The sequence below is a fragment of the Trachurus japonicus genome, chromosome 23 (genome assembly GCF_045865225.1).
Source record: "Trachurus japonicus isolate A0001 chromosome 23, Traja_1.0".
Classification (NCBI taxonomy): domain Eukaryota; kingdom Metazoa; phylum Chordata; class Actinopteri; order Carangiformes; family Carangidae; genus Trachurus; species Trachurus japonicus.
In genome coordinates, this window is record NC_140929.1 from 14,145,303 (window position 1) to 14,158,886 (window position 13,584).

Genomic DNA, 13,584 nt, shown 5'->3' on the forward strand with positions numbered 1-13,584 from the left:
CACAAAGAGGTTATGCCACTCCTCTGTATGGGAAAGCTCAACAGCATACATGATGCATCCAAGCATGTCAGCAATTCTTGTACTTATTTATCCCTCTTACTTCCAGCAAATTCTATTAAAAGACCACAATGAATTTGTGCTTGCATGCTATTTATATGGCTAAAGTCATATGTACCGACACATAATTTAAATATGTTCACTGGTGACATGAATGTGAGGACTGTAGCGTATTCTTAATCAATCTTCCATGCACTGTCCAGTTGTGCCAAATGTGTATTCATGCGCAGCTGAAAATAGTCCCCAACAAATGCACCACTGTGTCCTGTTTGAGTAACATTTGTTCAAACCCCAGCCCAGCCGTTTCAGGAAATCCCTTGATAAAAAATAAAACATTTGTGACCCATTTAAAAAGATTTCCTTTGCTAGCAGTTTAATTAATTTAGTAGTTACTGAACTTGGAGCGTTAGGGTTAAGGCTAGGGTTAGCCTCATGATTGAGTGCGTGGTGGAAAAAGTTTTGGGAAATTAACTTGGTTGGTTTGGTCTTTTAATGGCGTTTGTTGATTATACATACAGAATAATCCAGGCCTTAACCTTTCAAGGTTATTTTTTCAGAAAATTCATTAAATAGGATTGTGAATTGAGACTTTTTTTTCCAAAACCTTACAGTAGGCACGTTTCCACTGCAGGAACTTCAGGGTCATTTCACGTTTTTGTTGTATTTTTAGAGGTTGGTTCGGCAATATTAGAAAATGTCTCTAAATGATATTTAGATTTATTAACAAATGTTGCCGATTTAATTCGTCAGTGGGAAATGAGCAAAGCCTCTCACGACTTGAGGGACTTGGAGTCATAATGGCAGTAAAAAAACATCACCAAGTTCATGTTTGTCTCTAAATAATGGGGGGTGGAATTGAGAGAAGAAAAACAATTGCATGCTGGAGCCTAAATAATGAAGGAATGAGTTATTACATACTAGTCCCGCCATAAAACTCTAACATTCACAGAGTAGGCATCCCAATTGGATGCAGTCTTGCTGTGAATCTTTGTTATTCACGTTTTGGTTGAAGGCAAAAGGAACCAGCCTCAGTTGCCGGGGCATAATTAGCAAAACATGCTAAAGCCTGGAAAGTGAAAACATTTTTCTGGGGGAGCAGGAAAATCAAAGATTTATGTGCTGCTTTTTGCATAAAATTAAGTGTTGAGTGTGAACTAAAAAAAAAAAAGAAATCTGTCCTCCAACCAAACCTTGCCGTCTTTTTTTCTTCTACTTCTTTCATTTTAACGTGTTTATGCTCACTGGAAGCACCTGAGTCATTAGCATTATTCATAACATGAATCTTCGTCAGACTCCCCTTTGGTGGAAAAGAAAAACGACTTCACACTCCACTAACTATGAGCAGGCGAGAAGGGCTCTTCCTGCGATGAAAAATACCTTCATCCAAAAGCATGGTTGGTTAGTTAAGTGAGAGACGCTGTGCTGCAATTTCCCCCTCATTCAACCCGACTCAGTCAAGACTTCAGCTGTATTCATGGTCTCAGTCAGAAGAGTGTAAGTCTACAATATGACTGAGTGAATGGCTAATCACATTTGCCACCAATATATTATCGGTCAGCTGATGATGAGTCGCTGTGTTTGCGTAATTTGCACGGATTGACACATTAAATCAGATCATTGTTTCTCAAAATGGGTCACAGCCATAATTTGACTGAGGTTTCATGTTACAAGGCTGCAAAGCATGTTGTAGTAATGATGTCAGGGACCTGGTGTGTCCCTGCAAAGAATTCATTTTGTTTCTCATAAGCAAAGTACATGTAAGTTTATATGGTTTGTATCTCACTTCCTACAAACAGTCAGCACTGGTTTCTTCTAACTAACATCACAATTAATCTAATTCATATGACCATCAATCTAGACTTTGGAAACAGCCGTTGACCAAATAAGCTCTTCTTACAGTTCCCTTAATTACATTTACTTGTCTGACTTTTATATCAACATTGATGTAGAGTCCCAAAGTGTTTAGAATCATGACGATGAAATAATGTTTTCAACTGATGAAGCCAAAGTTATATGGATTCAAGCTACTGAAAAAAATAAGTGGGCCATGAGTGTGATCTTGGACAGGGCACCTGAGTATCACAGTACTAACACAGAGAGACATGAGTTTCTTGAATTAATTCTACACACATCTGTCAAGTAAGGTCATTCTCAATAGCAATTTTCTTCAATGTACAAAGACTGCTGCATCAGTTTAGACTATCTGCCTGCACATACTGTACAGTAGTCTCTGCATTTCCTCTGATCATTTATACGTTCCCTAAACCTGACAAGATTTAATGAACCTGTTCCACTGTCTGAAACATTTGCTTAAAGCTACTAACTAACAACAAAGACCCATCCACAGCTCTTTGGCTACTCTCTGTCCTGTGGGCATTTCCCATATCAACATGAGGCTTATGGTTACACCCCATGCTAAATGTAATCATCCCCCCCAACTATGCAGATGGTTTAGTGTTATTCTATCTGTAACTGGACTCGACACCAGGCTCTGAGTGGGCCTAATGACTCCTAAGCCCAAGTTGGTTAAGTGGGAATTCAACACCATGGTCCTGCTGTAACCTAATCTCCCTTTAGACCACCTGGACCCAGGATCCACGCTGTGTGTTCAAAACACACTTGGCAGTGGCACAACAACGGTCCATTTGCATTTTTAAGCATTTAGCTAACAGCCACATCAAGACATTTTTATACACACTATGATCAACACATATTGCTGTGGAAAATATGCTGTAGCGCAGTGATGGCGGCTTTGAAAACAGTTGCAACAAATAACCCCCGTCTCCCTCTGATGATTATCCATGATGGAGAAATTCTTGGCAGAGAGAGAGAGAGGGAGAGGGAAAAGAGAAAGAGAGAGGGGAAACAGCGAAGGTTTTCTTTTTATAGTATAACTGACATTTGGTCTCAGATGAGAATTGCACCTTCACTGCCAAAGAACTCATCCAAAGATCTGACTGAGAGAACTTTTATGCTAATGTGAAGGGTGTTAGAGGGTTTTTTATGTCTCAGAAGACGTGTTTTAGCATTTTCCCACTGCAGCGGGTAAATAATTCTGTGCATATTGCATGCATATTTTTCGCAGCAGTGTGTAGCAACAATACCCCACAACATATACGTAACAGATGGTTCGTCGCAACATCTGTCGAACCTGACAAAACATAACCTGCAGCATGCGGCCATAAGGTGGATTATTGGGTTATTCTTGGCTTCAAACCTTCTAACAGTCACCGGCTGACGGCACACACACACTGGGACTACTAGACAAAATTACTGTCTCTGCAACACATGAATGACAGACCGTCCCCATGTCTTCCATCACTATCTGTTTCTTTCCAGGGTCCTTCCAACGCAGAGGGAAAATCTGTAGCACCTCTGGCGGTATAGGGTTATGCCAAAGTGTATTAATGAATGGGATACCCAGACAGTGACAAACAGGCGGCAAGACAGACAGGGGCAGTGGAGCAGAACGGACTTGAAACAGTGTCTGGCGACTGATAAGTGATGGTAGAAGGAGGTGGAGGAGGAGGAGGAGGAGGAGGAGGAGGAGCGGGTGAGACTTTGTGTTACAGAGAGGGCGAGGTTAAGAAGGGATAGGGAAAAAAATCTGGAAAATGTAGAAATTTAAAAGTGTTTTTGATGCTGCACGATTCAGTTTTACCTCGGTCTTACCTCTCTCTCCTTCCCCTCCTCCTTTAACTTTCTGTACTGTCACTTCTGTCTTTCTTACACCTTTTTTTCCTTGCTCTATACCTTCCCATTGTACCTCATCAAACTCTACCCCCACCCTCCTCCTCTCCTCTCCTCTTATTCTTTTTCTCTCCTGCCTCCTATCATCTTGGCCAGGCCACTTGGCTGATCGGTGAGTATGGTAATCAGCTAGAGGCTGATAACAACTGATAAGTCCTCTTGTCGGGTGCTAAGAGCTTGAATGACATTTTTACACAGTCGTAAAAATGGAAAAACACGCCATAAAGCTGATGAATGGATGGACCCCGGTGCAATTTAGCCTCTGTGTGTTACATGAATGTACACAGTGTTTGCAAACAGGCATATCTACCTCTTAACACTGCCTTGTAGTTGTGTGTATACATGCATCGTGTGCGCATCCTTCGCCTTGTTTGGAGGAGAGACAGGAGGTGGGGGTGAGGAGTGTCACAGAAAGGGCTTTCATCCTGGGCTTATCAGAGCCAAAGCAGGGGGAGATCGTTGGCTGCTGGAGCGAAACGGTGACTGTTGTTGCCCCCATCACCACCACCACCACCACCAATAACCCCCACACTGTCCACACCGGACCTGTCTTCTCCCGTCTTTGTGATTCCCACCCTCACACACAAGGACACACATATACACATGCCAGAAAACGGTGTGTACTGTATGTATGTTTGCTTACAGCCAGGCAGACGGATACACAAAGAAAGACAGACACAGACATCAACTTCCAGACTGACAACCTTTCTGTCATCATCTATCTATCACTCTCTATGTCACTTGTTCCTTTCAATACACACTGCAGAAAACCGGCAAAAACTCACACAAGAAATCTGGTTGTTGTTGTTGTTGTTGGTGGTGGTGTTTTTTTTCTACATCAACCTGGCATTAACCCAACGCTGAATAATCACCCATTTCCTCTTTCCATTTTTTTTGGCTGACGCCTGGAAGACGTGCTACCCGCGGTGTCGGTGACGAGGCCATATGCACCACTAAATCATGTGGCATTATCGCCATGCTGTGCTCCAACGAGCAACTATAACCATGATGGAAGACACCAGATGATCTGTGTTCAACAGCAGAGTTCATCTCCATAATGCAAGATTAACATTTTTAGAATGTTAATGATTACCTGAGTTAATTATTCAGCACCTCTAAGTACTGAACGTGTTGTCGGTTTGTCATCTGGGAGCACTTGGATGTCTTTTTTTTTGGTAGGAAAATAACTTTCATTTAGAATTCAAATTTTATATTTTGACTTTTTAATGAATCTACATGATGTAATTAGCCATTCAGCAAGTGAGCGTGTCTGTGTTGTGTTTGTTTGTGTGTGGGAGGGATAGAGAGACTTGTCAAGAGGAATTACACTGACAGGTGAAAAGGTTAAACTCGCTGACCCACGCAGACAGGCAAACAACTTCTTGGCCTGAAAAATGCAAGAAAAAAAATGGAAAGGTCACTTCATTCAATAGTTTCTGCTGAGCTCAAAATCCCATCACAGACACAGAGACTGAGAAAAGAAAACAGGGAATGCAGGAGCATTGTTGCGTTTCCCTGATAAGTGGACGGTCGAAGAGTCAGGTGATAGCACCTCCCTTCCTCCCCTGCTGGTCATCTGTCCAAACACTGCATTCACCGGAAGTCTTTACACGCTCACTTTTGAATCACAGGGATCATTCGATGTTTCACATCCATGTATCTGGATGAAGTCAGGGTGCAGGTCTGAGGTGGCCATATGGAGGTGACGGCTGCGCTGGACTGACCACAGCTTCCCCTGCTCTGTGTGGCACTCTCTGGACACCATAGGCGGTGGCTGGAAGAGGGGGTGACTGTCTGGCCCCTTCCATGCTGTTTAACAGGCTGGACATGTGGCACAGCATCTGTCTCCGGAGGACAGACCCATGCCACGGATGGCCTGGTTCACAACCATGCACACCCACATATGTGCAAATGGAACAAAAGGCACAAAGAAAAGGCTATACTAATAATATTAAAAGGTAATATCGCACTGACAAAGTATTCTGCTTTCTCCTGCAACAGTAACAATAAACGCTAATGCATCCATGGAGAATAAACACTCTACTTAGCACTAAGCAGAGGATGAAAACACACAGGGTAGTAAGTGACTGTTACACAGGCTGTTGTTTGGTGTCATGTAATAGTGCTGACTTTGATACAACCAAAAAGACAAAACACATGGGTCCTATGAGGCCCCGGAGGCCAGAGGCTATGGGACAATTTAACACAGCCACAAGCAAAATATGGAATGCAATTGCTACAACTGCTCTAGATGGAGCCCTGCAGTCATACACAGGGGCCAGTGCTCAGACACACACACACACACACACACACACATAGACACAGGCACAGGCACAGGCACAGGCACAAAATCACAAACGAAACATTGAATGTAAATGGTCTGACGAGAGTCATAAATCTCTGAGTGGCCGCTGGGCAGCTGGGGTCGGGCAGCCCGCCGTCCCTTCCTGAGCGGTGCAGCTGTGTGAACAGAGATAGCTTCAGCGGTTGAGGAGGAGGAGGAGGAGGAGGAGAGACTGAGGCAGGTCTGCAGGCTGAAAACTGGGAAATGGTCTTTTACTTTTTCAAAATGAAAGGTGCAGAGCAGGTCTGGACCAAACATAATGTGTCTATTTCAGGGGCAGAACCATTACCATAGAATTTCAGAGCAGCTGAAATCCATTTTGTGGAAGGGTCATTGTTTCATCATCTTCAGAAATGAAAAATCATCCCCAAAGACCTGGACACAGCAGAAAGTGACACGGGGAAATTAATCTGGTGATGTAGTGAGCCAGTTAGTGAACTCTAGGTGAGCTAACTGAGCTGTGCTAGTCAAAGGGTGGTAGTCATTCTCAGTGACTCTCTGGCTTCTTTCTAGTTCTTCTTCTCTGAGACATTTTTGTTCTCAAGATTGTACTGTACATTTTTTCTTCTCATTAGTACTTCTTAGCTTGGGTGTTAATGGGAATACATTCAGTTTATTCCTGCCATCTACTCCTGTGTAATAACTACTCGCAAACCATCTCTTCAATAGTTGAGGTTAAGTCAAACTGGACGGTACAATCGCTTCTTCTGTTTTGGGCACTCTACTTTTCCCTTATGTGCACGTCCACAGCCATTCTGTTGGTGTTAGTAGATTTTGCTGTGAGTTTGGCCATGTTTACACCATATGGCTGTGAAGATTTTGGATTTTGAACTGTGTCCCTAAAGTAAGTCAAAGCATTTCAACCAAATTACACAGATGTGAGCATGTCTACAAACTGGATGAGGCCACACTTGATTATTTTGATCATCAGAAAAAACAAATTCAAACAGAAAGCCTGGCAAAAACATTTAGCAAGAGACACACTCATGTGAAATACAGCACAAGAGCATGAAGGGGACAAATGAAGGAGCTCCAGTTCTTCCAAAGCACCTGTTCTGCCCTGCCTGCTTTACCTGTGCTACATAATCAACATCCTTTAGTGTTGTACTGGCATAATGAGCAGGTGGTGTCCTATTGTGCAGCGCCGTTGGAACTAAAACACATTTCGATTCAGAAGTGTTGTGTATGCGAAAAAGTAAAACGAGGGTCGGGAGGAACCGAATGCTGGGACGAAGAAAGAGGGAGGGAGCGCAGGATTAATGAGGAATACAGAGAAGGAGAAAGTATGAAAAATGAAGGAGAAGAAATGAGTCTGGAATGATAAAAGGAGAAAAAAAGAGAGACAGAGGGATTGTTGAGGAGTCTCTCTGGATTTGCAGAATCCCCTCACCCTCTAGTTTTGGGACAAAGTCACACTGACACACTTACTGCCTGGTGAGCTCTCTGTCTTTCCCTCGCTCTCTTTCTCTCTTTCTTTCACACTGGTAATGAGAGCGGTAGGTGTTCGCCGACTGTCACATACACACTGCAGAGCGTTTAACAGTGAGCGGGTGCGCTCGCTCACGCTCAGTATTGCTGGATGTGTGCCAGAGTGCCAGGACACCTACAGGGTGATGCGGAAATAGGAGGAAACCATAAGGTTCTTTTTTCATTGTTAGCAGCCAATTGCTTGATGATACTGTACATTACACCCACTGCTCTGTAACAGCAAATAAAAATAGCCTGAGCTTTAGCATGGATGCCTTTTGTTTCTGCCGTGTACATTCAGTTCACCTCAACAATACAAAAAAGGAGCAATGACCTCCTAGAGTTTCCTTTAATTGACATGGTTAATTTCCATGCTCCTCCACCCAGACAGACAACGCAGACATCCACTATCTCATTAGAGCATGGGGGCATTTAGTCTGAGAGCTTAATTAGCTTGAGACTGCAGCACAGTGGAAAAAACATTTATAAAGCAGCATCTAGCAGCGATGGAGGGTTGGAGTGCTGATAATGTATTTCTCACATTTTTGAGACCCGACAATAAGAACAAGCCCTTGTTGTCAGCAACATTATTATCACCACCTCAAACAACTGGCAGCAGCTGTATTGTCGTAAAGCCCAATCACATATTACAGTATGGTCTTATATCTTATTGGACACGTAAAAGTTTCCTCCCGTCAGTGCTAGGATGGTATATATTTCTGGTATTAATGGATGTTTTGGGTGATATTAAACTAACATGAAGCATTCAGCCGTCCTGCTCAGTCTCATTACCGCGCCGTATCCAGTTTCCCTGCCGTCTGTAACTGTGTAAGATACTAAATGATGAATGAATCCTCGCTGCCGCTGGGCTGGCATTGGTGCGTACTGTACACAAGCAGCCGTGGAAAGCCGAGGCACGTGTTCCCGGCTCCCACACACAACCATAATAGCTGCTGTGAAAACAATGTCACCACACTTTAGATGTGTCCTCACCTGAAACCAGCTACAATACCAAAGGAAGTGGCCAAAGAGAACAAACACATCATTTTCATATGTTTCTAACATGATACTCTGAAGATTTTTTTTCTCCCTAATAGATTCACACTTAACACCTCCTTATCTAATCTACACATATCAGCCAAGCCCAGTACAAGATGACAAGTTACACATTTACCGCTAACTGTGACAGAATGTATGTTTCTGCAGGTAGTGTCATTCCACAGCTTGTATCTGTACCAACTCTTCTACAAATATTTTACATTCTTACATTTGACTCCTGCCCTGGTATTTTAGAAATTTTAAAAAGTTAAAAAGGTAAATGAACTCATCGGGCACATCGGCGGAGTTGTAAGCTCTCAACGATAACAACATCAAAGTCACAAAAGCTGAAAGAAATCCTTCTATCCTTCTATGACAGAAGCAATGTACAAAGCTGTCATATCAGGTCAAGGAGAAGAAAAAAAATGTCTGTCCACTTCTGACAAACAACAGAGAGACGTTGAAGAAGACGAAGAAAAAAAAACAGCAGAACACATTTACTGGTTGTTCTTTGAACTGTTTTGGCTTCTAGACAGTCGCAGAGCTGAGGAGATGTGATGAATTATTCCCCTGGAGCCAGCGCGGGAAGAAAAGCTGAACTTGTTCTCACATCTCCTGCTACTGAGGAGAAATAACTAGCTCCACTCACTTTGATGGAGAGGTACACACACATGCACACATACACACACACACACTTTGCCTGGTTGCTTGGAAGTAACTCATTTTTGTACATTTCTCTCATGTACCTCTCCCATTTTTTCCTCCTGGTTCCTCATTCAACCCGTCTTCTTTCTGAGTCCTTCTTGTATCTGCTCTGACTTTACTCACCCTCGCCTTCCATCCTCAGTCACTCACTGTAGGGAAATCCACTTGTTTTCAGACACCAAATCCCTCCTGTCATTATCCACCTCCATCATTACCTCCGTCATTAAGTTCATCATAGCGATGATGCTCTTCACCGACCGCACCAGAACCAAAAAAAACATCCTTGAGTCTCACTTACCTGTGCAATCTCATACAGCAGTTTGTAGTGTTCCTCCCGTTTCTGCAAGGTGCACAAATTGCAGCCCATTCTAGTTGTCAGGGAAACAGTGCTTGCTGAGTGCCCGCTGGATTGTGTGTGCTATCTGCGGTGTGTGTGAGCTCCCCCCGGGGCGAAACACACTGGGGCTCCTCTTCCTTTGGCTCCCCCACACACCACTTTCTCATCCGTGTATCCTCAGAGATCCCCTCTGTCGCTCCGAGCGCGCAACGCAACGCAACACATGTGGTTCAGTTCACTGCCTTAGTGGAGGTTGTGGGTGCAGTTCCTTCAGTGTGTGTGTGTGTGTTTGTGGAGAGTGTATCAGTGGTAAGATGAGTAGTAGCACCTGGATTCTCTTTCCCTCTTGCCTGTCACTCCTTCCCTTGATTCTCACTTGCATGCCTACATACACTCTTTCCACTGTCTTTTCTCCACCACCTCCTCTCTCAGTGTGAGCACACGCTCGTACACACACACATTTTGGCTCACGAGGACACACCTCCTCCTGTGGCAGGCTGTCTACACACGCCCGCTCCTACTCCTGCTCATGAATAGGCAGCTTCCTCATTGGCTGTTTAAGGAGAGGGGCTGGGAGAAAAGGGAGGGGACTGGTCTTATCTCGGGCAGATTCAGTATCTGAGCATCAGTGTTGTTGCATGCAGGCAGAGTGAAGGACATGCAGCATGTGTTTTTGTGTGCACGAGGGTGTGTGTTTGTGTTTGTGTGTGTACCAGAATGCACTGGCGCCTGCATCTCTATTTGTATGCTCAAGAGTGCATCTGTTTGTTGTCAGTGTTTACACATTCTACCAAAAAAAAGAAAAAATCCATATCCCCATACTTTTGTGCAAAACAAAATCAATACAAAAATCTAACAGGAGTTAAAATGCCATCCACACAGTTAATCAAGTTACTGAGAGGGCTATTTGTCAGTGCACACATTTGACAACTGGATTTGGCATGGAAATCAATCTCATTTGGATTCAATCTGATAGCCTCTTGCCCTCGGTACAATAGTTGGAGGAGTGCAGTTTAGCCGCCGCCATAGATTTAAAGTCAGAGAGCGATAGTCACCAAACTGATGCTTCCCCCTCTCTCTCTCCCTCTGCAGGCAGTTAGACAGGGGAACTGGGCTTGTCTGACTGGGCTGACACACAGGAAGAAACACAGACCAGTATTGATTGGCTTCAAATTAGCTTCCAGCCCAACTGCCCCCACTCTGCAGGGGAGAGGGACAGAGGGGGAGTGGAGGAAAGAGAGGGTGATGGAAAAAGGAGGAGAGAAGTAGACGGAGGACCCGGAGATGCTGCTAAGATAAATTGAAAAAGCGGTGATATTACAACCCTGTCACGCTAGGAATTAGGCTAATTTGCCACAGCAGATATGTTTTGACAGAAATGTAATGAAGCCTAGATTACTTTTTTTTTTTATCAGTGTAATGAGGAAAAGTTGTCAATGAACCTTTTTATGGTTCTGTTTAAGCACTATAACAACACTTGGTAAAGGTTATAGGGAAATATCAAGGGCTTGATTTCACATTTGAAAACAAAATGACTTCAATGTGTTTACTTGATTAACATTTTTCTGCACTTTTCGTGGAAGAAAATCTGAACCGATCCTGCTGCTAATCTGTTTCATTTTGCATTCTTCAAATCACATTTGAAAACCAATGTTGATGTGACACATGCACCAGAGCGGTACTGACAGAAACAAGTCACAGCTACTGTATGTAAAAACCTATAAACACTGACATAAGGTGGTGGTTTGACATAATGAGTCAGGACCTCTCTTCACAACATCACAGATTCATGGTTTGATCAAGTTTGCAAGTGACCTGGGAAGTTGAAGCTATAAAGCTACAGAAGGTTAACTAGCTTCCAGGTGGGAGGTGGACAAAGTTTATCTGCATTTCCTCTTGATATTACTTTTGGTCCAAAACCTGTTACATTTTGGACCAAACATTATACTGTACTGCATGGAAATAACTCAGTGTTTAACTATGTGTTGTACTGTGTTGTGTGTGTTTTTTTAATGTCTTTATCTTGTATTATTATTTTTATTTTGCACTGTTTGAGGCTGTCCTGCAGTTGTGTGTTGTTAGGTTAGGGTTACTGTTAAACTGCTTCTTGTCCTGGGTCTTGTTCTTTGGTTTGTGGTAAACTTCTCTTTATTTTAGAAACGAGGTGTGTCATTGGCAGACTCTGCTGCCACTGCTCTGATTCGCTGTTGCACACATGGCTTGTGGGGTTTTGTTTGGTCCTCTCCCTCTGTCTCTCTCTCTTTCATTACCTGTCTGTTCAATAGGAGTGGAGGATCTGTGACACCTGCTGTCATTTACACCTTGACAAAAGAGCAGGGACCTGAGAAGCGGAGGGAGCCCGCTGTGACATTTGCCACATTTCTGTCAAGTGTTTGGGAGCAGAATCTCCTGCAAACTGATACTGATTGTTCTTAAGCATGGTCCACAATGCTGTTGTTTTGTTGTTGTTGTTGTTGTCTGATGTCCTTTCATATGTCTCCAGTTTGTAGTTTTGATTATAGCGAGGCTGTTCCCAGTCGGAAGGCGGATACACCCTGTGTTCATGACGAATAGCCGTCACTGCTGAGATTATAAGCAGAGAGCACAGATGCGTCATCCTCCTTATCACCAGTCATGCAGGTACAAAAACCACAGTGGCTCAGTCAAGGGCGTCGGAGCAGATCCAGATACAGCCCCCCAGATAACACTTAACCCTTTCCGCCAAAGCACTTTTGTCCCGCTCTGATGAGGTCACCGCTGTCTCTGCTGACCTCTGAAGGTGACTTCTCAGGCTGACATCACCAACTAATGAACTTTCGGGTTCCTCTCTTCCTTTCTTTGACCGTTTTCATGTTCTCTTCCTTGTTCCTCTTTTCCTCTTTTCAATCCCTCTCAACTCTCACCCCGGTGCTGATGTTTGCAGTCTGAGTGTGGGATTAACAATATTACCAGAATGATTAAACTGTCACTGTGATCCTACATAAGCTCAGATTTGCTGATGGACAAAAAAACAGAGCTAAATGTGTGTGTCCACTTACACACAGTCTCACACATAAACGCACACACTGTAGTTCTTGAAAGCTTTAAATGTCCGTCATAATCCTCTGAAATTAAAGAACACCTGAGATTAATGGTGTCTCTATGGTGACATCATCATTGCGATCATTTACGGCCTGTCTCCATCCTTTTTCATTGTTCGTTTCACCCACTTTCCATCATCTCTACAGTTTCTCTCGCCCTGCATTTCATCATCCCGTATTATTGTCCCTACATGTGCATGAGACACCGGACAGATGCCTACCTCATGTTCTCATATAAAATTGAAGAGAGTCATATAACTTTAAGAGAGGTGGGATTCGAAACCTAGAGATGAGAAATTACACAGGGAATATTGCAGATTTGCACAAACAAAATGTCCCTCTTGGTCTTTGATGTCTGAGAACTGGACTGGCAATACAGCAGCAGAATGGTGTCATACCTGTAAAGTTGCATGTTCAATAAAGTCTTAGACAAGTAGTTAACTTTAAGGTGAGGAGGGCTGAGGTGGGTTCAAACAGCTGTGCTGGTCATTTCATATTTTATGGTAAAAAAAAAAAGTGTGATCTGCCAGTCAGTCAAAGGTTAACCAAAAATAGCTTGCTGCAGGGGAAAAGTGTTGCACTTCAAAGGAAGCCTGAAACACCACATTAGCATAATGTCCTGTGTGGCTGTGATTGAAAGAAAATGGGGCACTTCGCATGTCCCCCTCTGAAAATAGAAACACGTTAGTTAAGCTTTGAACCATTTCAGTATTGAATATATAGCAAATCTGAATGTAAACTTTCATAAAGAAACTTCTTGGACACAGAGTTGTCAGGTATAGGTAGAGCTGGTAATTGTAACCCAG

The 13,584-nt window shown here is 43.3% G+C and overlaps 1 protein-coding gene across 1 annotated transcript in view; it reads right to left on the reverse strand.

Moving 5' to 3' along the window:
* pdzrn4 (PDZ domain containing ring finger 4) overlaps positions 1 to 10,137 on the reverse strand; it is a 37,639-nt gene extending 27,502 nt beyond the window's left edge. Inside the window, exon 1 of the mRNA XM_085769338.1 lies at positions 9,660 to 10,137. Within this exon, the coding sequence (XP_085625464.1) occupies positions 9,660 to 9,728 (69 nt within the window). The 5' untranslated portion in view covers positions 9,729 to 10,137. The remainder of the gene's footprint in view (positions 1 to 9,659) is intronic.
* Between the last annotated feature and the right edge of the window lie 3,447 nt (positions 10,138 to 13,584).